General features: G+C 44.4%; 1 protein-coding gene across 1 annotated transcript in view; it reads right to left on the reverse strand.

Moving 5' to 3' along the window:
• The window catches only part of LOC134488642 (autism susceptibility gene 2 protein homolog), a 376,739-nt gene extending 352,866 nt beyond the window's left edge, over window positions 1-23,873 (reverse strand). Inside the window, exon 1 of the mRNA XM_063291104.1 lies at window positions 23,559-23,873. Coding sequence (XP_063147174.1) covers window positions 23,559-23,873 — 315 coding nt within the window. The remainder of the gene's footprint in view (window positions 1-23,558) is intronic.
• Window positions 23,874-25,099: the final 1,226 nt, after the last annotated feature.

Consider the following 25,099-nt stretch of genomic DNA (forward strand, 5'->3'; position numbering starts at 1 on the left):
CAGGTTAATTCAGGTAACCAGGTCAAGCATGTTGTGTGAAGCCATTATCTTAGGCTTTGTAAGCTTGTACATTTTGGATGGCCAACTCTTGATTTTCTGTTTTTTGGGATTCATTTGCAAGGGTGTATTGCCAGAATCACCAAGGATGGGAGCCTTAAAAAAAAGTAATAAACGTTTCACGATCCAATAATTAGTTATTTGAGAATAACCACTGTTGAGTAATTAACTCGCCTTCCTCCTCAGTCGCTTGATAGATGCAGCAGCCTTTGACAGCTTATTATGACAATCAGTGTTCTTTAGAATCTCGTAAACTGAAACCCTTTTGATGAAGCTGAAATGCACTGATGCCATTAATCACAGAATGAGAACCCCCATGTGGCTGCCACATTCTGCTCAGTGCTGGTAGATGATAATCTTTCTTCCTCTGTACTTGTGTCTTTCCAGAAGGTAATTCCCATTTAGCACAACAGTTACATTTCACATTAACATACTACAATCTTAGCAAAAGAGGTAACAGGGACAACAATCACAACCCAGAAAGGTAGGTGGGACGAGCCACAATGACATCCCATGTACCTTGATTACCATTGCACAAATGATGTTCCTTATGTCATTTGCAGCCAGTTAGATCACTCACATTATTTGCACAATAATTTCATGATGCACGCAAGGCAGGGGCATCTGGGGAGGAGGTCCAAAAACTAAGATGCCTCCCCCACTTGCCCATTTCAGATTCTCTTGCTGAAATAGGATGCAAATAGAACAACTATTTCAAAGTAGTAAGATGTTTTTACTTCTCAAAGTATTGGGAAAGAGAGAAAAATCCAAGTTTGATTTTTGAAATAAATGGAAATGATGCTGTATTAGGACGTGTTATTTTAAAGAACACAATTCCTTTGCCAATAGGTTACAATGCAATCATACATCTACTCAGAAACAAGATGTACAAGATTGCAGTGGAGTTTACTGCTGAGTTAGTATTGGTTTACAGCAGTGTTTCCCAACCTTAGCAACTTTAAGATGTGTGAACTTCAACTCCCAGAATTTTGAGTGTTGAAGTCCACACATCTTAAAGTTGCCTAAGTTGAGAAACACTTGTTTACAGCACCGGTCACCTGTGAGGTTATTTATAATAGAAGGGAGAAGAAAAGTTAGGGCTACCTTACCTGGGTTGCAAAACATCAGATGACCACCAGAGGGCAGCAAAGTTAGTCTTTCTATCCCTTTGCTGCCATCTAGTGGTCATCTGGACTTTTCCAGCCTAGATATAGCAGCCTTACCCAAGATGGACCACTACCACTTCCATGAGCCCCAGTTTGTATGACTAATGCTGAGGGATCTTGGGAGTTCTAGTTCAGGAACATCTAGATTGCAGAATATCAGGAGTTTACTGCTGAGTTAGTATTGGTTTATAGCAGTGTTGCCCTTCGGACACCAGAAGTATAGTTCTTTCTACCCAAAGAAAGTTCCATTAGATCTACCAAAGAAAGATCCTGGAGATGACAATGAATGGCCCAAATGGACAGAGCCAGCCTAGGGCCAAGGAGGAATCAGCCAGCACCACTCACTGTTGTAATATCTGCTGATTCTCTGATGTACTGTAGTCTAAGTGGCTTGAAGAAACTCAGAGAATCCCATGTTTCAAAGTCACCACGTGTTGGAGCCCAAGTCAGTTACAGTTTATGGATCTATTGTCTTTCACATTAACATCTGAAATGTTAAATCTCATATATTGGCATTTCACCATTTAGAGATAATGATCCATTGTTGATTGTCCTGGCATCAATCCTTCACCCTGTCTCCCCCTAAGGCAGCAATTCTGTACAGTGATCCCTAAAGAACTGCCTCAAATAATCCTTGATTCTGCAAAAGTAGATCTCAAACCACTAGGGTTAGGTCAAAATTTTACCTACCTCTCTTCTTTATTTAATTTTCACTGCTTATAATCTGGCCCTGCAACATAGTTCTATAGCTGATTAAGATAAAAACTCTCCTGAGTTGAGCTTGATTTTGCTAACACTGTAGGCAAGTCCATGTAGTTTTTTTTTTCCTGCAACAATACCAAAATAGTTCGACATGTCCTTCTTTCCAGGATGTTTCCCAGCTTCCCATTCCAGACTACAGTCCTGGCATTTCCTGGTGGTCTCTTTGCCAAGTACCTATCAGAGCCAATTTTTTATAGCAGGGCCCAAACAACACTACAAAGTCTCAGATCTAAAACAGGGTTTGACAACTGCCTTGTGAAAGGGGCCAAAGGTTTTAACTGGCCACTGAGGGACTTAGGGGTGTGGCCAGAGATGTCATGATATGCACTGTGGACAGGGCTAAATTTTCACAGACTTCTTTTTTTTTTCCCCTTGAGGGGATTTTAAGAGATGCCCCCATTAGGGGAAAAAAAGTAAATGGGAAATCAAATTTTATAAGGGTGAAATGAGTGTGCTAGGACTTGATGTAGCTTAGAGCAACCATGCACTCTTTCAAAGAAGCCCCACGCCTCCAAAACAGGGCTGAAGATGTCAGTCCCATCCTATGTAGGATCAATCTGGGGACCATAAGTGGGGTGAAGATGGACCCCATTCTGCCTCATGCTTGATTCTCTCTGGTCTAAGCTGCAGCCCTGGGCCTCTTCTTGACAGAGAGGACAAAAGGGATGGTAGAGAAGCAGCCAGGAGCCTCCATTGCATTGGAGTCCTTCTCATTTTTTTCTCTGAAGGTTAACAGATGGTTTTCCAGATCCCTCCATCTTGACATAAAGCAGCAAATGGAGAGCAATTGGGAGGAGCAGCAAAGCTAGAAGCTGTTGGGGACAATCTTGGATGGGGTAACATCTGGACAGGATGGATGCAACAGCCTTCTTATAAGGCAGTTCTACATGTCCAGCTAATGGATGACTTCCTCTTTTTTCCTTCCTCCGTTATCAAGCACAAGGTCATCGGCAGGATGTGGTCAAAAAAGTAAAAATGCTGGCCATGATGGTGTGATCAAAGTTCTGGCTGATTTTTATGTGCACTGTTGTGGCCACCATCTTGACATATTTGACCACACACTGTGGATGGCCCTGACGAAGCAACACACACCACATTTTGCACTGACCAACCCCCTCCCCTTCTTTTTCCCACAATTAAAATCCAATTCTGGACCAAGAACAAAGGCTTTTAGTGAGTTTAGTAATTGTTCTACTATTTTTTTCAAAAACCACCAACACATCAAACCCTAAATCCAGTTTACTAAAAGAGAGTTGTTGTGTTTGCATGGTATGCTATCTCCATACAATGAATCCACATTATGTTTTGGCCTGGTTCATACCACATTTGAAAGCAATGGCTGGTTGCCCATAACACACTGAACTGCCAACACCATTTGAGCCTAGCCTAGCATGTTGTGCGAAACCAGCCAACGAGTGGCTTTGCAATAGGCAGCAGTAACTGTAAAACCAACATGGAGAGTGGAGTGCATAAAACAAGAATACTTTGCTTTCAAGAAATCAGTAGCCAGAATTTCAGAGGAGCAAATCTAGAAAGTGATGCATACAGCAATGTTTTTTACAATCTCCTTTTGCAGACCCTAACAAGACGTCAGGCTAACAAAATGTCAACAGGGTTTCAAAATGCTAATCTAACAATATGTTCAAATTTCTCAGGAATGCATAAGCATTATTCAAATCTCAGAGGATTTTTGGAGCAGGGGAAAGGGAGACGAGAACAAAAGGTTCAATGTATACACAGATTTGCAAACAGTCTTGAACATAACCTAAGTTGCAGCTTTTTAGACTTGTTAAAATGAGCTTGCTGTTATTCCATTTAAAAATTAATCCACTTTCCAAATGAAGAGAAAAGGGGGGTGCATTTAGCCATTCCTTAATGGAGCTTTCAGGTGAAAAATTCTAAAGGGGGAAGGAAGAAAACACAACCAGGCTTTTGGTGTGAACTAAACTCTAAACCAGTGTTGCTCAATCTCGGCAACTTTAAGATGTGTGGACATCAACTCCCAGTATTCCCCAGCCAGCCATGCATTCCATTTGACATTTGAGTCCTCGGTGCTCTCTGAGCTTGATTGTTCGCTTGCAGACATTTCATTGCCCGACTAGGGAACATCATCAGTGCTAGTGAATGTGGGGTTTGCTCCCTCTAACCCCACATTCACTAGCACTGATGATGTTCCCTAGTCAGGCAATGAAACATCTGCAAGCGAACAACCAAGCTCAGAGAGAAGCAAGGACTCCACAGTTCAACCCTGAGCTACACATATTCTCTTCTATTGGAATGACATTTGATCCACCCAGTTATTAAAAATGAAAAGCCTCGCCTTTACCAAGCATTAGATTACCTCCCTCCTGCCCTTCAGGGCAGTGGCTAATGTGTATATGCATCCGTCCAAACAGATGAGGACCACTGGGCATATTTCAGATTGTTCAGACTACCATCCAGATCTCCAGGGCAATGGAAGTATGTCTTCACTGCCCCAAAGAAACAGGTTAATTGGTAAACAAGCTCAGCTTTGGAACTGTTTTTAAGAAGGAAAAAGGAAAAGTGAAACTGTAGGAGCAAATTAATAACTCCCAGTTCCATGGAGATTTTGCAAAAGAACTCTCTTGAGGTTGGTTTGGTTTTTAACTTGCATTATGGTTATAAAAACCCTTTAGTTTTACCAGGGAGAAGGAACTCAGAATTCTCCGGATGTGTCACCCCAAATATCTATGGAATGGATACTTGCTTTCCTTCCTTCCCTTCAAATCATTATGTTGCATTTTCAAGCACCTGTTGGACATTCCTACGTTACTGATACTTCTTTTTGCCCTGCTCCAAGCAGAATTTGTACATGAAATTTGGGGAGACATCAGCCAAGAGGCCCCTATACCCACCCTTTTGCAGATATCACAGTCTTCATGACCACCATGAAGTGTTTCTCAAACTTGGCAACTTTAAGACATGGGGACTTCAACTCCCAGAATTCCCTAGCTAGCTGGCTGGGGAATTCTGGGAATTGAAGTCCACATGTCTTAAAGTTGCCAAGTTTGAGAAATGCTGCCATAGAACCATGATCTGCATCTACAGATCTTTTTGAGGACAAGGAGAATGTCCACTTACTGGAAACTTGAGCAAACTCCCTATTCAGAAACGCCAGGATATTCCTCTGTGCTACGTTTTGCTGCTGATGCTCTTGAAAAAGCTAAGCAGAATACTAGTTAGCTTGCCCTTAGATGGGAGACAACTAGGAAATGGTGGATCCCAGGAAAAAAATATTTTTAAAAAAGTATTAGAAGGCAATGACAGACTCTACCTCTGTACTGTTCCCAAGAAAACTATAAAGCCATAATCACAAAGCAACCAGAAGTCCAAGCCACCTTGAGGGAGTCTTTATTTTTACCTTAACCTGAGATGTAGAAATAGCATTCAGGAAGCCAGCATTTTTTTAAAAAAAAGAAGAATGATTTTGCACTGCAATGGTTAGAAATTAGTATTTCTTCAGAGAGGGGTTCCCTGGTTGTTGTGCACCCCGCAGTCCAGGGAGGACCCACTGACAATGGGGTCCCCCAGGGCTGCATTTGCACAATACCCTTGCTCAGGTTAGTAAGTTAGCACCTCCCAACTGTTAGTTAGGGTTTATGTCTGCCTTCAGGTCAATCTTGACTGCTGGCAACTACCTAGACTAGTTCCTGAAGTTTTCTTGGCAAGATTTTCAGAAGCGGTTTGCTGTCACCTGCTTCTTCCTAGGACTGAGAGAGCACAACTGGCCCAAAGGCCACCCAGCCGGCTTTGTGCCTAAGGCAGGATTAGAACTCACCATCTCCTGGTTTCCAGCCTGGTGCTTTTAGCCACTACAACAGACTGGCTCTCAGTTAGTTAGTTAGCACTCCCAAATTGTTTTAATCCAGATCTGGCACAAATGCAACATTAAAAAGAGTGTCTTGCTGTCAAAACTCTGGACAAAATGCCCAGTGAATAAATGTGCACTTCCTGAGCTCACACATGCAAGGAAACATTGCCTTTCATTCGCAAAGCTGGCATCCAGCCCTCTCAACATAAAGAGGAACATACAGGTGTTTTCATTTGCAGCTTGCCTTAAATCTAGAAGTGCCAATTTGCTTTTGCTTTAATTGCATCGTCCTCGATAGATTGGTCCTGTCTTTTTGAAATGCCTACATGGCCTATTGGAGAGGGGGTAGTCAAGAGACCTGGCAGACAAACTGGACACTTCTCTTTCCCTAAGCTTCTCAGCAACCCAGGACAGTGGGTTCCTCCAAGTCTCCCTTTGCCAGACAAAACAGTGTTTAAATTCCTCCAGCAATGCTTGGAATGGCAACACTCCATGACTAATGCTTCCCCTCTGCATGACAGATTCCTGCATGGGTGTCAAGCTGTGCAAATCATCACTCCAAAGCCACCAAAGTTGTAGGATCCAGCATCCATCCGGAGGGGCTTTTAAAAGTAAGAGTTTCTGTACTGCCAGGATGACACGCAGAAGTCTTTGGATGTCGGCAGATGCTCAGGACCGCATGGATTGGTGACATCTGCTTCAAATCCTCCCCACCTTTATGTTTAAAATTGCCTTTGAAAAAGCATGTTACCTACCCCAAGAAGCTTCATCTTTACTTCTTCCAGCAATCTTCCAAAGTTTGGACACTTCAGTAATTTTTTTTAAAAAGGCGAGCTGAACTATGCAACTTCTGAATGCTAGGGGGAAAGCATGTAAATTGGAGCACCCCCTTCTAATCACCTGGTTCTCACCAATGACTATGTTTTCCTCTCTGTTCTTTTTTTTTTTTTTTTTGGTCCACTGAAGCTAACTTCTCCATATTCCTGACTGACTGACTGGTTTTGCAAGGCTTATAAGCTGCTCCAATCAACGCCGAGCCACGTACAATCCCCATCTTTACTAATGCAGACTGGCCCCTAAGATCTGATGGAAACAGCCATAGTTTAACAAACTCTTAGAAAGCAGGAGAGAAGGGGCCGTTCAGCTGCCCAGGGGAAAGCTATTGTAGAGGAGGTGGCGTGCAAATGGAAAGAGATGCTTCTGAGGTCCCTGTAGATGGCAGTTTCTGAGAGAAGGGACTTAGAGTGAGGCCACCTCACTTAAAATTATTGGGTGAGCAGATGTCACTGGGAGAAGGTGGTCCCATAGATCTATAGGCCATGAACCACCAAGGGCTTTAAAGATGACAACCAGCCTCTTGACTGTATCCATAGTTTTGAGAGAAATGCGAAGCATCTTCTTCCTTATGCAAGAGTCCTTTTGGAGCTGGACTCGCCCAGCGGTTGAGTTCAAGCCTCTGTTCTAAAAACCCTTTACACAGATTTTGCAGTCAGCAAACTGAGAAGGGAGGGTTTAAAAAGAAGAAGAAGAAGAAGAAAAGGACTGAGCTATTTAATAACAGCTGGGCTCCAGCCATATCTCAGTTAAAGAGCAGAAGGCAGAAATGTACCCCTGAAGGAACAAATTTGTTAAATCATAGGAACCCAGTTTTTCAGGATAGATACAGGACCAAATTTGGCTGAAACCCCCCAGGAGGAATGAAGACTGGATCAGGTGGGTTCAAAGCCCTGGATCAGACTCATAAAGTAGGCTCTGCAAAGGCTAAAAGAAATAAAATATATTTGGGGAATTTGTGCCCCAAAGATGGCACCACCAAAACCCCGTCTCTTTTGCACATACATCAACATTACACACAGGTACAAAGGCACCACCTTGAATTTTTTGACATGACCCTTGTGGACAGCACTCCCAGTTACTGATTGTCCTGGCATCAGGCCAACACTGTGCTCCTTAAATGAACCCATTTTCTGGTCTTACAGAAGACAATGAACCATAAATCAAGTATAGAAGCTGGGTTCGCACTATACTTTGACCGGGATAACACCAACTGGGTTGGCCTGTTGCATGAATAACGCTGCTAGCTCATTGCCTGATCTGGTTAAGCGTATTGTGTGAACACAGCCAAAGCCTGGTTAGATTCAGTGGCTTCCCATCATGAAATTAGCAGTGTTCTTGGTTAATTCCATGCATTCGTTGGGGCCAGAGAAGCAGATCTTCCTGAATATCATTATAATCTAACTGTAGCTCGGTGTTCTTATTGTAGCACCCATCTCTTAGACTTCTCCAAATTTTATCTTCATAAAAAATTTGAATCGTAGGTCACATCACCTCCTGAAATTCATGATTAAGAGGGGAATTGTCACCCAGTCCTAAAACGGCACTGTAATCCCAATAGCACACTGATTTTCTTCTTCATGGGAGAAAAGCAGGCACAGGTGGTAGTCTTCATAGCCTCTGGATTCCTACAAGCAGGTGAAGCTTTGAAAGACCCTCATAAACACACGTGTGGAATAAAACAGAGCCAAACAAAGCTGACCCATCTTTACAAAACTTCCATTCCAAGAAGCCAAGGAAGAAGTAAATGTTTGCAGATTTCTGCCTATAACTTCCAAGCTCCATTTTTATTAATTACATCAGAGACTTTTGCAGGAACTCAAGCATTTGGACTATTTTTAATAAGGTTGATCCAACTCAAACACATTGTTCTGCCGGAAATGAAGATCAAACTCCTAATTTGGCTGGGGATAATTGCCTGTCTGCGGGGTCAGCTCCCCAGAGAAATAGAGAGGGGTCTGTCTCAGAGGCCTAATTTAAAAAAAAAGAAGAAGAAGGCAGCAATGCACAACCCAGTGCTGTATAGCTTCAGGAGCACAAAGACAGGGACACAAAGGAAGTAATTTTATTATTGAAAAAGGATGAGATGCTGGCTAAACTAACATCCTTTTTTGCAGCTGATCCAAGCCATCCTACATGGCAAGATTTATAGAAAGAATGTGAGATTTTCCCAGAAACTCCCAATTTCATTAACATTTCTCATTCTTCACTGCTGAAGTCTTTTGATTATCAGGGTCTATGACTGGGTGCTGTACACATCACTGTCATACATAAATCAAGCACATCAGCCCTTGGGATTTTTTTCATCCTGTTCCTCTGCTATTCCCTGGGGTACTACTTAATTCCAAGAGTTGGATTCCCACAACGACCAAGCCATTCATTTCATAAAAGGAGAGGTTTTTATTCTTCTTATTTGGTTTTTAGGCTAGACAGTCATGAGTCATGCCTTTGAAAGTCCATCAGAGCATCCTCTCCTTTTCAAGGGTGAGCCAACGGACTCCCTTTCTGCCCCCAAGAGAACCGTCTAATCCCAGTTGGTGAAAATCAACAGGAAGGTGGCTGCCATTTTAAGACTGGGAACACAGTGCAATACAGTGCAAATCCTTAAAATAGAAAACCTGGTTTAAAGAACAAAGAAGGAAAATCCTCAAAAAAATGTTGGTCCAAAAGATCAAAGCACCCCAAAATCTCAGTCTATCCCACTGTTATATGTGGCAAGTCTCCTCCTTATTGCCATCATTTACATCTCCCACCACAGCCCTCACTTCTGGAAAAGCCTTGTATTGGAAAAGTGGTCCAGTTTCAAGAACCCTATAAGCGAAAGGGAAGAATCTTGCAATTGTTTACCAACTGTTAGCACCACATGTTCAGCCTACCTACAGTAAGATATAGCACATTTAAATATCTGACATACTTAAATAACCATCATTTCCCAACTTTCACTGATCCATACTAGTGCATGTTTTATGGACAAATATAACTTTTCCCAGGGACAGAAAACCGGGCAGGCTTCTAGCAAGAGTGGGCAACATGTCAACTTCTAGTTCAGAGGTGAGCAACATCCTCCTCCCACCAGGGGCCAGACATCATTATTATTATTATTAATTCAAATTTCTACTACCACCCAACTCCCCCCAAAGAGGGGGACTCTGGGCAATTTACAATAAAATCATTCTTTAAAAACCTCAGCAAATAAAATTACAAAGTCAACACCCACAATACTAAAATAATAAATATAAATATGAAATCCAAGTGGGAAAATTTCCTTTCGGTAGGGGGAACTCTACGCCACCAGCCACCCCCAGGAAGAGCTATTGCCCTTCCCATCCCAGGCGAGGTGGCAGAACCAGGTCTTCAAACCCTTCCAGAAGGCTGGGAGCGAAGGGGCCTGCCTCACCTCAGGGGGTAGAATGTTCCAGAGGGCGGCGCCACTGCAGAGAAGGCCCACCTCCTGGACCCCGCCAGGTGAAACTCCCTTGCTGCCGGGATCCATAGCATGCCCTCTCTGCATGACCAGGTGGGAGAGGTCGATGTTGCATTATTGCATTATTAGTTTCTAAGGCAGTGTTTCTTAACCTTGGCGACTTTAAGATGGGTGGACTTAACTCCCATAATCCCCCAGCCAGCATGCTTGGCCAAAAATAAATGCTGGCTGGGGTATTATGGGTGTTGAAGTCCACCCATCTTAAAGTTGCCAAGGTTGAGAAACGCTGTTCTAAGGGCTCCAGAAGTTCAGCTGGTAGCAGAATGATTTCACCCAGGCAGTGGGGTGTGGAGGAACATTCTTAGTTCTTTTTTCCCTCCTTTTTTGGAGGGTCAGAGATGTTCTAAAAAGAAAAATAGATGCTGGAAGCATTAAGCAGATTTAGTGCGGCTATTTCACTTTGGCCACATAATGAGAAGACAGGACACCCTGGAGAAGATGATGATGCTGGGGAAAGTAGAAGACAAAAGGAAGAGGGGCCGACCAAGGGCAAGGTGGATGGATGATATATATATCATATATATATATATATATCATGTATACTGTATATACTGTATACTCTCACCCTACCTATTCAACTTGTACGCAGAACACATCATGTGACATGCTGGGCTTGAGGAATCCAAGGCTGGAGTTAAAATCGCTGGAAGAAACATTAACAATCTCAGATATGCAGATGATACCACTTCGATGGCTGAAAGCGAAGAGGAACTGAGGAGCCTTATGATGAAGGTGAAAGAAGAAAGTGCAAAAGCTGGCTTGCAGCTAAACCTCAAAAAAACCAAGATTATGGCAACCAGATTGATTGATAACTGGCAAATAGAGGGAGGAAATGTAGAAGCAGTGAAAGACTTTGTATTCCTAGGTGCAAAGATTACTGCGGATGCTGACTGTAGTCAGGAAATCAGAAGACGCTTAATCCTTGGGAGAAGAGCAATGGCAAATCTCGATAAAATAGTTAAGAGCAGAGACATCACACTGACAACAAAGGTCTGCATAGTTAAAGCAATGGACCATAAGGAAGGAGGAAAATTCTGAGAGTGCCTTGGACTGCAAGAAGATCAAACCAGTCCATCCTCCAGGAAATAAAGCCAGACTGCTCACTTGAGGGAACGATATTAAAGGCCAAACTGAAATACTTTGGCCACATAATGAGAAGACAGGACACCCTGGAGAAGATGCTGATGCTAGGGAGAGTGGAAGGCAAAAGGAAGAGGGCCGACCAAGGGCAAGATGGATGGATGATATTCTAGAGGTGACGGACTCGTCCCTGGGGGAGCTGGGGGTGTTGACGACCGACAGGAAGCTCTGGCGTGGGCTGGTCCATGAAGTCACGAAGAGTCGGAAGTGACTGACCGAATAAACAAAAACAACAACAAAATTTCATGCCTCCTAAGGTCAAGAAAAGGGAGAAAATGGCACCGCTGAAAGATTGTAGCCTCATCACCAAATTTCAGTAGTGCCATCTGGAGATATTCCGAAAGGTCTAACATAGGACTTGGGGATTACATGTGGCCTGCCGGCCATGGGTTGCTCCTGTTCTAGATATTGATGGATGACAACTTCCTGTAACAATTCTTCCCATGGTGATAAAAGCAACAGAAGTTACCAAAACAATGAACCAATGCAGACTGACTAGCTTTACAAACAAAGCAAGCTGCTCCCCTCACCATCATGAGCATGAGCCAACCTTCGCTTGCCTATATGGAAAGGATCAGATGATGTTTCTCATGCCATGGACAGAAGCCAAGCAGGCTGGTATTTGAATCTTACTGAAACACAGGGATGAGTTCATATAATTCATTGCACCTGAAGACAACGGGTCAAATTAGGAGGTGCACAGCTGGCTACTCTGGCTGACAATATTGCAGAAAACTTTCTCCATGCCCAGCATCACCTACCCAAGGAGGCCACCCCACTCTTTCTAAGGGTAATTTCTAATTTTAGAAATACCACTCTCATGTGTTTTCTATCCAATACAGGATAATAATGTGATGAAACACACTGTAGTCTAAAAAAGTCAGTGGTTTCCCAGCCCTTAAAGGTACACCAAGGTATGAACATCCCAAGGGCATGATGAGCCAGAATCACAGCAGCACAATTCCCAGTTGAGCTTGTTGGAGCTAAGCTAAATCTGTTCTATTTTCCCAGGTGTTTAATCAAAATGTATATTTTCATTTTTAAACTGACAATATGCTTTTTCGGGTGCTGTCTGCTTCCTTTTTTCTCTGCTTTAGTTATTTGTATTGTAGTATCTGTGGCATATTGTTCTTATTCTTTTATCTTGCCTTATGGATTCTGTGGGTAAGAAAACTGGCCAAACTCTTCCAAAGAAATGGCAAACAAACCATAAAAAGCTTGCTATGATGGGTAAATCAGATCCCTTTGTCTGCAAGACACTCTGCAGCTCTTTGGAATGCAAAGGAGCTGTACATGTCGCAAACTGCCAACTGTGGAACAAAAATACCAATCAGGTTGGTACAATGTGTTGATCACAGGAATGAGGAAAAAGGTGGTCCCCTCTAAATTTTCAAGAATCCCTCATCTGTAAAAATTAAATCATTTCATCCATTTTAAAAGCATTTTATTATTGACAATAGTTATATCCCAAATTCTCATTGCTTTTTTTTAGAAAAAAAAAAATCCACCCTATAGCAGGGAGATAAGTGGCGTAAGATCAAAAACAGTTAAGTGAGAATGCCTAACTTCAAAAGAATGTACAGTTTTAAAAAAGAATGATTCAAGAAGCACTGCACTCTTAAACTGCTCCTGTCCTGTGATCACGCTGGCTTGGCTCCAAAGCAGTTTAAGAAAATCCAAGCCAGTTTAAGAGAGGACACCTTGGCAACAACTTGCAATGTATTCGGTCTGGACTGCAGGCTACCAATCACTTTCCATCCTGTAGGCAAGTCTTAATGGGTGGGTGGGTGGGTGTGGGTGTGTGTGTGTGGGTGTCTATCCTTCAAGAAAGTCTTGACTCCTGGTGACTGCCTGGACTAGTCCCTGCAGTTTTCTTGGCATGGTTTTTCGGAAGTAGTTTGCCATTGCCTGCTTCCTAGGGCTGAGGGAGAGTGACTGGCCCAAGGTCACCCAGCTGGCTCCATGCCTAAGGCAGAACTAGAACTCACAGTCTGCCTGGTTTTAGCCTGGTGCCTTAACGACTACACCAGACTGGCTTTCTATATGTAAGTTATTAGATACCTATAATTTTATATGTATGTAAAATAGGTATAAAAATAGGTAAATACACACACACATACACAAAGTTAAATTTAATTTATATATACAAGGTTAAAACATCAAAATGCACATGCATGCACATGTATAAGCCTTTTGGGGAAGATGTTGAGTGACTATGTATCTATCATGCATACACACACACACACACACACACACAAATAGTAAAAGCATCCCTCTACCTGAGGAAATAATGGGAATGAAAAGGGAATTTAATCTGCATAGTTTACAGCATTAATAGCCATTCAAAATTAGGAATAATCACTAGCACTTCAACAGAAACACAATAGATCTGATTTCACAGTAGCTGGGGCAGATGGCAATTAAGCACCCTGTGGCCTGTTTGGGAGCAAGACTTCTCTCCAGTGGACAGGGGTTGGTGGGCTCCTTCAAAATCTTTGCTCTCTTTTCTTTCCAACTGGCTAGGACAGAGGACACCTTCAAGGAGAGGCCTGTCTTTTCAAAAGTAGGACATCCTACCCTAAGAGAAGTCTAAGATTTGGAAACAAGTAAAGAATGGTTGTCCTTGTGGAAGGAGGTTCATGCAATGATATAGAAACCTAAGCCTTCCTCAGAAAGTGGCAAAATAACATAGGGTGTCAAAAAAGTAAAACTGTAAGTCAACTTTCCAGGCCTGATCACTTCCTTGTAGTTCAACTACTGTAGTATTTTGTATACAGACTGTAAACACTTTACCCTTTGGCACCCAAATGTGAAACTACCACTTAGAAAACAGCATTAGTAAGCTTACACCAATCTTCCTCCTGCAGGAAGGGGAAAGTGAGTCCGTAGCCCCAACTCCTCCAAGGAGCAACCTGTCCCCTCAGTCTTCTCCGAAAACGGCCTTTCCTTCTCTCCTGCCAACTCATAATGGGGCAACCATTATTATTATTATTATTTAGAACCATTTTCTAAACTTTCAACCACTCACATGCCCAGCCTACTTACAGGTCTGTTGTTGTGGGGGATAAAATGAAGCTGAAACATCTTACCTTAGCAAAACTCTTCCCCCTCTGGAAAAAAATGCCAGAAATTTCAGCCTGTCTGGTGATGGCATCAAATCACTACCCCAGAATAAGAAAAAAAATTGCAAACATTTGCCTATTTCCACAACAGAACACATCAAAAATTTGACTGATTTGCCTTACAGGTAGTCTTCGACTTACGACCATTTGTTTAGCAACCATTCGAAGTTACGACGGTGCTGGAAAAAGTGACTTATGACCTGTCCTCAAACTTGAGACTATTGCAGCATTCCTGTGGTCACATGATCAAATTTCAGGTGCTTGACAACCAGCAAGTATATACAATGGTTGCAGAGTCCCGGAGTCACGTTGCGACCTTCCCAGCTGGCTTCCAACAAGCAAAGTCAATAGGAGATGCTGGATTCACTTAATGACCATGTGATTCACTTAACAACCATGGCAAAAAAGGTTGTAAAATCAGGCATAACTCACTTAACAACTGCCTCACTTGGCAACCGAAGTTCTGTTCCCAACTGTGATTGTAAGTCGAGGACTATTTTATTTATTTATGTGCATTAATCTGTTGTTTTTCACCCCAAGGATCACTCAAGGTGAGATGCTATTTAAAATATGTAACTCCTCATTGTACATCTCAGAATGGGGTTGTGAACTTCAGCCTTTCCATAAAGCTCCATTGCCTCATTCTAAAAATGTTGTAGTCCTATTCACAACACCTCACTGGGCACTGGGCATGCGAAGCCTGGTGGGAGGGGCACAGCAGGAGCTGCAGGGCCAAAGTGACCCAGCAAAACCAGTGGGCCATTCTGGCTTGGGGAATAAGAAAGCATTATTGAAATCTCAGAGTTCAGAGTGGCATTGTCTGTGGAAGGAGGAGGAGGAGGAGGAGGAGGGATAATGGTGATGATGATATACAATTTATCAGCTAGCTCACCAGACCCACTGACATTTCCAAAAGAAAACCATATAAAACCAAGCAACATAAATGACTGCCAAATTTTAGTTAAAGCCCTGAAAAGCACATTAGGAAGCCCCACAAGTGTTCTCCTCTTAACTATAAATGGACCAGCTGCAGCACTCGTGAAATGACCTATATTTCTGTCTGTCAACATCAGCTTAACTGTTTGCAAATTGGGCTAAAGGTGGGGGGAGAGAGAAATAAGTGGTCATTCTCCTTCTCCTCCTTCTCAAGCAGCCTTAGATCACTTTTCTCCCTGCCCCATTCATTGCACAGAAGAGCTGTAAGCAACATCTGGCAGGATCACATGAAATGTAATTGAACAACTGCTTACAATTATATTCACTCAGTGGGGGGAATGATATAAGGCAGATCTGGAATGCGAGTGAGAGAGCATCCTGAACATTTGTTGGTGTGTCAGGAGAGTGTGTTACGTCTTCTCAGGGAGAACATTTAGCCAATGCACTGTACAAGTGTGCATTTTCACAGCTGATGTCCAAAGGATGTACTCTCTCCTGCAAAGCCAGCCAAATACAGAGACCATTCATGGGGCAGTAAAGTAGAAGCATCCCACACTGGATACATCAGCAGAATTCCAAACCACGGTACTCTGGCATTCTGATCTACACAGTCTGGATCAATAGGGCGCCCTCCTCAATCTGGTGTCCTCTAGATCTGCTGGCTAAGGCACTGAAGTCCAAGCAGCTGGCAGCTACTGGGGTAGTCAACATGAGCCCCAGGGATGTATCCAGCCTTGAGTCTGTTCCAACCAACTGCCAACATTTGGCTTCCTGATGTTTCAAGATGAGGATGCTCAAAAACCATAGCGTAAAATCCCATATAGGCTTCAGATACTTTCAAATAACTAAGAACATCTCAAAATTCTCCTGCCCAAAAGCAAGGGGAAGTAACTGTTATGTCCAAATGCAGAAGATGGTCCCACCATTTGTTGCAGGTCCTACAACATCCCAAATAATCAGTCACCCTAGTCATCAAAAGCCGGTCCATCATCACTACAGAGCAGTATGCTGGCTGGGGAATTCTGGGAGCTGAAGTCCACAAATCTTAGAGTTGCCAAGGTTGAGAAATACTGCTCTAGAGCTCTGCCCACTCCTGTCAATGTCTTCATTCTGTGAAGAATGCTACACAGATTGTAGGACAAGCATTCTCAGGGAATAGGACTGCAGACTCTACAGAACTGACCCAGGGTTCTCCTTTCTCCTCTCCTTCAGTCAATTATAATAACACTTATTGATAGAATACCAGTTAATCTAGTGAACACTGGGAAAGTGGTACTCAGAGAGCAGTATGCAAAAAAAGTGAGTACCTGCACACTTCTGAGCATGTGATACATGCTGGGTATTTCTCTGAGTAACTGCTTTAAACAAGGGTAGGTTTCCCTCGACGTAAAGTCCAGTCGTGTCCGACTCTAGGGGGCGGTGCTCATCTCCGTTTCTAAGCCTTAGAGCTGGCGTTGTCCATAGACACTTCCGGGTCATGTGGCCAGCATGACGACACGGAACGCCGTTACCTTCTCGCCAAAGCGGTACCTATTGATCTACTCACATTTGCATGTTTTCGAACTGCTAGGTGGGCAGTTTAAACAAAGCTTTCATTAAATATGGGTACATTTGCACAGCAATAAGATGTAAGTTCCAAGGATCTCTCTGGAGATGGCTAGATTCAGTCTGAATTTTAGAAGAAGAGAGATTTAACTCTAAGAAATAGTGGGACAAATGTGTGAAGCCAGCCTAGATCCTCATTGTGCCCTGTGGGCCTTCTGTTCCAAAGTCCATCTCCAACAGTACCATTCCTGGGACAATCTCTTCCAAAGCGTACCAGCTGAGGACAACATTCCATCCAGGGAGTTCATATCATGGATTTGTGTGACAGTGAATCCACTTATCTCTTAAGAACCTGGCGCTTGTCTTTGTATTCTTTTATGCTCTTCTTGAAACAAATTACACCTCTCTGGAATATACAGTGGAGGTACACAAAATGTTCCAAGGTCAGAACACTTTCAGCAAGGTCAGAACAGCCTGTTTCAAGGTCAAAATGGGATTCTTTCGGAAAGAAGTCCTATGAAATCAATACCATTTTTGCACACTTAGCCAAAGGCACCCAATATAATCCCAATCAATGGCAGAACATGGGCTGTGCAAACCTTTTGTAGCAATGTTGCCACATTGTACACAAATATGCAACTCATGTAGTTTGCGTGCACATTTTGTCATTTGCCCCTCACTCCCGATGCATTTCGCTGACCTTGGCTGATCTTGAAAGCTAAGCAGGATTGGCCCTGGCTAGTACTTAGATGAGAGAGCACCAGAAAATTCTTGCTTTGTAAAAAAGAAATAATTCCAGAAAATGGCTATAGTACTCTACTGTCCCATAGTTTCTATACTGTTGCTAGGAAAACTAGTCACCAGGAATTGGACTCAACTCAAAAGAGACTAATATATGGATACATACAACACTTCTACCCAAGAACTTTGTGCCAGTTTGAGAATAGTTCCAGACCCATGATGAAAGATGTGTTCCAGAGGCGAACCAAAATATTTCTGGCTGAACTGTGATGTATTTGAAACTACCTTCAAAGTAGTATTTTGTTGGAAATATGACAGCTTTGGGAAGCTTATGGGTAGTCAGTTTCCCCATGAGCAGGAATTCATCATTCACCTTTCCTACAAATCTCTTGATTTCAGAATCTCTAACAGGGTTTTCAAAGTAAAAGGTGACGTGACAGCTTTGCAGTTCTCCTTCATAGAAACTACTCGGATTTTTTTTTTCATACACATATAGCTACCACAAAGCAATGTGAACTGAAGTTGAGGAGGGTGGGCAGGGAGTACAAATTCTTTTAGCTCTCTTTTGCATGGAATTAAAAATTTGGTTTTGCTACCACAGGATTTGCAGTAGCTTGAGGTGGGGCAGTGAATTTTGTAGAGCTGTGCAGCAATAGGAATTCAGAAGAGAAATGGTGAATCAGAGCAGGCATGGGCACACCCATGACACCGGTCAGCATCTTCTCAAAACAGATTTTGTCTATTTCTCTTTTTCTGGCCTCAGCAGTGGCAGCCACACAAACTGAGGAAAAGAGGCCACTTTCTTAAGGAGTTAAGAAAGGTGTGACATGGATGCTCACATGTACTCCCAGTCTAAAGTCATGTACAGCCCTAAAACTTTGCTTCATGTGTTCAGGATTAATTTCAGTGAAACAGAAGATGATCATGGAGCATCCTTCAGCTGCTTTTGAGGGATCAGGGAATAAAAGAGTGGCAAAGCAGAAGTGTACACAGATATAGATAGTATGAACTGATCAAGCTTATTCTTTAGATGTCAAGGAGCAATCATGCCTGCTTATTCAAAAGACAATACAATTATGTTCATTGAGGTTTTCCCAAGTCCGTGCATTACAGCTTCAGATCTATAAAATGTCCAACTTTGAGATGCAGAAAACAAGTACAAGCAGGATCGTTCTTGTTTCAGGAAACACCTGAATACTGAAGGAGTTCACCACTGTTACCCACACCAGCACATTGTTCTTTTTATATCCAATGCTCTCCTGCTTTGCCTTAAACAAGACATTGACCTCAAGCTGTACAATAATGTGAACCCCTTAATTTTGGCTTAGTAGGATGTGTGAACTCAGTTGTCATGATTTGCAAACCATAGTTTATGGCTTCCTATTACATATGAATCGGGCAATTATAGAGTGTTCAGTAAACTATGATTAAAAGCAAACCATGAGTTAGACAATGCCTTGTCTATTCTTGAAAGGTCATTCAACTTCTTAGAGAGAGAAAAAAAACCATGAAGGATGTTTTGAAAAGTGTTGAGATAGGATCCTTTCCGGCAGGTGAAAAGTTCTCACCTGTTCAACTCATTTTTTTCTCTTGCACTTTTACTATGGCAAGACTGTATCACACTTCTTAACACTGTGACTGGATTTGTTTCTACATGGAAACTGTTTCTGGACTATTAGCTTGTTTCTGAAAAAAATGAAGAATGTTGATTTTGGGTTTTGGTGATTAAGCTGTTATTGTTTATAGAAATAATATTTATTAAGGTTTAGTTTAGAATAAGAGATTAAGATTTGTATTCTTATCTGTGTTGGAGAACGTCACTTTCTTCGTATTTCTAAGTATTTCTGCACTTTAGTTTCTCTTTTTTTCTTTTAGTTCTTTCTTCAAGCTTTTCTGTATGTTGTATTTTATCTGTATTTTGAAACTTTAATAAAGTCTTTATACAGAAAACAGACTGTATAGTGCTTCTGACGTTAAGAAAGCAGCTAAAATAGCCTTAAAATTCCTTTCCAGTGAGCTGCAACCCCTTGAAGACCAAGGGGCAATTACTTAGCTTATGATTTCGCTATCAGAGATTTATTGTAGCATTGCTTAAAAAGGAGTAGCTATCGGGAGCGTGCTCTTCTTGTTTTTGCAAGAATTAATATTCTATTGCTCTAGGTCTTAAGAACAGAAGGGAAGCATGCTTCGAAACACACACACGTCCATCAACCAGGAAAAATTGGGATTGCTGGGTTGTGTGTCTCTATATGTTATTTCTTGCAAGCACAGGAAGAATTTTTTGACAGGATGCTTACACAGATAAACAAAACAAAGTAGCCAGTAGTAGGTCACTGCCCTTGGAAGTTAAGAGCAAGGAAGGGTTTAAATGAAGAGCCTGGAAGTTAAATAAAGTCACACCTGGTGGGAGCTTATATTATTGCTGTTGTTGTCATTATTAAGCACTGTTAAGAAAAGTAACGAAAAACAAAAAAGAGTCAAACAAGGAAAAAAATAAATCAAAAGGTAAATAAACAGGGAATTTACAAGCATCAGAAACCAAGTTACATTTTTCAATATTTCAGTAATTAGCTTAAGTAACTGAATATAGCATATTTTAAAAAAACTGATCATCACCGCTAAAATCCAAATGATATGTGAATCGCAACAGCAACAGTCAACACAGTATAAATCGTGAGATTGAGAATTTGCCAGCCCTTCAAGGTGGGCCAGGTCATGGAACAGAGGGTGCAAGGACTACTGGGACTCTATTGCTATAGGAATCTGGAAAGCCACTTGGAAGTTCCCCTCTGCCCTCTCTTACACCAAGCAGGATCAAAGCAATGTCCTCTTGAGTCTCTTTCTCAAACCCTTTCCCACTACTGAGTGGCTGTTTATTTTCTTCTTTTACATTTACATTTCTTCATCCAAGTTAACTCCATAACCCTCTACAGAATTACAGCAATTTCTGTCTGAACAATTAACAACTTGACATTCAGAGAAACCCACATTTCAGACAGGGTGCAAACCCATATATAGAATTCTAACCTCAAAACGGTATTCAAATTAATGTGAATTAAATTCTGGGTCAGAGATACTTTCAAAATACCAAGTTATGGGCTTGGTTAGGACTTGGATGGGAGACCACCTGGAAATGCTAGGTAGGCAGGATAAACCAGGAAATCAGAAAACATGCCAGAAAAAGGCAGCAGCAAACTGCTTGCGTACTGTTGCAAAAACAGATATGTCCATGAAGTCAAGAAAAGTTGAGCTCAATCAAAGGAGAGTTTACCTTAAACCAGTGTTTCCCAAACCTGGGTGAGTTACCCAAAATTGGGTAAAAGTGGTTTTTCTTTGGGTAATGACACATGAATCCATTACTGTAATGAATGCCTATTCTAAAACACTCTCAGACTCATGAGCAGGATCACAAAGATATCTGATTTATTAAAGAATAGTATGCAGGATCACAAAGAAAGCTGAGAATGAAAAAAGCGCGCCAAATGCAAACTAAAAACCCTCGGTGCAAATGAGATCCCTCCCCCCGTAGAATCTTCCCAAGCTCACAATCCCAGGTGCTCCTAACAGCTTCTGATGGTCCGCGGGAAAAGTCCTTGAGCAGAGCACATAACCCAAACACATTCCATTGAAATGAACATAGATACAGAGCTTGGCACAAGGTTTCACGGCAGCTCCCTCCCAAACAGAAACACGTGTCAGCACCATGGCATGTGAAACGTTACGATGTACAGTGCACATTGAAACAGTGAACATGACAATTACCCAGTCACAACAGGGACATTTAAATTGACTTGAAGTGTTTTACCTACATTGGGTAAAAAGGACTTTCTCATAAGTGGTTTTGGGTAATGAAGGAAAAAGTTTGGGAAGCATTGCCTTAAACAAAATAAACGCCCATCCTATTAGTTTGGTTTTTTTAAAGTAAAAGAGAGAGAGAAAGGGAACTGGGAAATGTAAAAACTAAGTGACCTTTGACTTTCCAACTCAGTATATGCAAGGCAAAATCAATGTCTCCTTACAATTTTGTCAACTGACAACACAGTGACTTAATAATAATAATAATAATAATAATAATAATAATAATAACAACCCATTCTTGGCAAAGCTGAAGCCAACTGGAAGATGCTTGGCCCTTTTCCCTGGAATCACCACCTGCATACCTCCATCCTATATTCCTGGCCTGAATATTTCATCATTGATGTTCAGTCTAGCTCACCCTCCAGTCACTTCCAGAGATAGTTTCAAGGCCTGTCTGGAAGTTAACACTCAACAAAGCACCTCTGAAATGGAAAAAATGCCAACCAAAATTCGGGCAGAAATAGAGACATCCAGTGAATGATGCCAAATGGAACCACAGAAGCTCTTCTTTTCTTCCAATCAGATACATCAAAACACCTGTTCTAAATTGGGAACAAAACCAGACCTGGGACCTTTCGGTCATCTAGACCACTCTCTCCGGTCATTTAAAAGGCAGGAAAGTCTATTCTCCAAACCAACCACTGGCTCCATGGAAATGTCGTTTTTCGCTCTCTCAATGTGGCCAAGGGGGAGGACATCTTGGATTAACGCCTCCACACAAACCGCCAGCCTCCGACGTAGAAAGCTAACCTCGGTTGAGCAACGCAAAGAAGAGGGAGGGCGCGCGGGAAGCCCAGGATCAAAGTTCTGTGAAATTGACCGAGAAGGAAAGAAAAGCTGAAATTGACAAAACACCCGCGGGAAGGTTGTTGGGGAAGGAGGGGAGAGAAAGCGGGGAATTAAGGAGCACACCTCTCCCTCACTAGGCTAATAGCTCGGGGAGGGGGAGAGGACCGTCCAGTTTCGCCCAGCTGGCCTTTCCTGTCACGTCGCCGTTTAAAAAAAGTGGGGGAGTCAACATTGCCTCGCACCTGGGATCTTCCAAATCCGCTCCCCCCGCCCCGCCCAAACTACGCACTGCAAGAATCCATCTCGAGGTAAGCTCTCGCGTCACTCCTGTTCAGCAACCCTCTGATCAGACCGAGCCTAGATCGGGACGACGAGAGGGAGAAGAAGCAGTGCAAGTGTTTGGGGGAGCAAAGTCCTCAGCCTCCCGCATCAGTAACACACTTTCTTTGCCCGCCGCGGAAGCTCCGAGGGCGGGCAGGTGAGCGAGGGGAGCGCCTACAGCCGTGTGGACGACCAGCCCTTTGGAGATGACAGTCGGGGACCTTCTCCGACACACACCTCTTTCTTTCCACGCCCCCCCCCCCTTCTCTTCCTTTCTCTCTGGCTCCAGGCAAGCTTTAAAGGGACAAAAATCCCCTTCTGGAGCACAGAGGAGAGTCAAATCAAGCATGGTTCACACACACCCCCTTCCAAGTTCCACGAAGCCCCTCCCCTTTGCTTCTCAGGCCCGGGGAATACGGCCCCCGTTCCCTCTGCCTCCCTCCAACCCGTAGAAAGCAGCGCCACTCCCCAACAGCTGGAGCGAGCGAGCGCAGGCGAACCCTATTCAACGCCCTCCCCAGAATCAGCGCAGCCGTCAAACGGCAGCCCAAACCAAAATAGACACACACATACACACGCACGCACACACACGTGCGCGCTCACACACACGCACACCCGCGCGCCCTCGCCGTATCGCTCGACCAATATTTGGAGAGAGCGGGCGGGGAGGGAGGAGGGGGTGCGCGCGCGCGTGCCAAGTCTGCATTGTTATCCCAACACAGCCGGGAGGCGCGAGGCTCTTTCCTCCACACGCGCAGACGTTACACCCCCCCTTCCCTTTCGGCTGCCATTCCCCCTTCAGCAAACAATGGGACTCCGGCGCACACACCGCGCTTCCGACTCCACCCCCCCCCCGCGCGCTCCACTTCTCCGGTTTCCCCCTGGAGCCGCTGGGATGGAAGCGGTGCGGGTTAGGGAGGGGGGTCTGGTTTGGGGATGGGGAGGCCTGGGGTGCTCTGTGGGTCCCTTACCTCTAAGGCTTCCAGTGTGACAAAGCTGGCCAGGGCGAACCCGTCCACGATATCTTCTTCTGGAGAAGAAGACTCCCTCCGCTTCCTCCGTGGGGGCTTCGGTCGGGACGGCGGCTTGCCATTGTTTTCAAGATCCGAGCCGGAGGAAGAAAGGATGGAAGCCGCTCTGGTCCTCCGCGGCTCTCCGGGAGCGCTTGCCCCCAAATCCCCGCCGGGGCCACCTTGTAATCCGCGTTTGGATCGCCTTTCCCGATCGCGCTGCGATCTGGATCGCCGTTTCTTGCGGAAGCCGTTGCAGAGCGCGGATCCGTCCATGGCTCTTTATCCGCGCACCCCCCCTCCCTCCCGCCCGCCCTCCACTCCACAACTCCACACTGCCTTATCCCTCCCTTTCTCCCCTGCTCGCTTGCTGGCTTGCTCTCCCCCCAACCGCCAACTTCGGTTCCCCCACCCCCCGGTGGAAGAGAGAGGGAGGGAGGGAGGAGGGAGAGCAGGAGGAAGCGAGAGGGGGAGCGGCGGGAAGGGGGGCGCAAGACGGGAGACTCCCAAGGAATGTCAGCCCCGGGAAGGGGGGCGCGGATAACGTCGAGAATGCTCTGAGCAAGCCCAGCAAAGTAACGGCTGTTCGCCGGTCTCCTTTGCAAAGAATCTCCCGTCTGCCTTCCCCCCTCTCCCCCCCCCCGCCTACAAAAAGCAGGCAATAAATTAGAGTAACGGAACGCTCGGATCCGGAGGCGGCGAGACGGTTAGGTGGCTGTCTCTTGATTCTCCCCACCACCACACACACAGGCATACACGCACACAGCGCCTTTTAAAAATCGTGTTACTCCACGGGGGCGTAAAGGGGAGATGGGCTCAAAACTACTTCTCCGTCAGAGCTTTCTTCGCTTCGTGGTTGTCAAATTAAAGGCGGCCACCGGGTCAATATACAGTGACACAGACACACACCGCCTTAAGCAAAGGGAAGTTGCTTCGGATTTTTTTTCCAGAGGGGGGGGCGCGGGTTAGGGAGTCCCCCCCCCCCGCGTCTGTTTCCCGCAGCCAACCTCCGGATTTGATCTGGGGGACCCGGGCGCAGGAGTAAAGCGCTGCCGGGTTGTACTCGCGCCTCGCACCTGGCGGGTGTGTGGAGGGGACCCCCTTCCCAAGGCACACTCACACACACGCCCCCACCCGAGCGCGAGCGCACGCGCCTCGCCGAGCCCACGCGGATCCCAGCTCCCTCTCAGCCCGGCGCCGTCTTCCCTCCCGTGGGGCGGGGGGGGTGCTCCCCGACCGACCCAAGGTGGCAAGTCCCTGCTCCGCAGGATGGGCGCGACGGCCGCTTCGAGTAGCCGGGTGGGGGGATCGGGGGTCGGGACACCACCAAAGGGGGCTGGGGCAGAGTTGTGCCTCCGAGAACGCAAGCCCTGCTTTCAACAATCCGAGCACAAAGGAATCGGACGGGCCTTTTTTGTCCGCCTAGGCAGGAGACCCAGCAGCAACATAGGGGAGGGAGGCGGAAAGTGGAGGGGCTGGCGCTGATCGGGGGTCCTTCGCCC

The sequence above is a fragment of the Candoia aspera genome, chromosome 1 (genome assembly GCF_035149785.1).
Source record: "Candoia aspera isolate rCanAsp1 chromosome 1, rCanAsp1.hap2, whole genome shotgun sequence".
NCBI lineage: Eukaryota > Metazoa > Chordata > Lepidosauria > Squamata > Boidae > Candoia > Candoia aspera.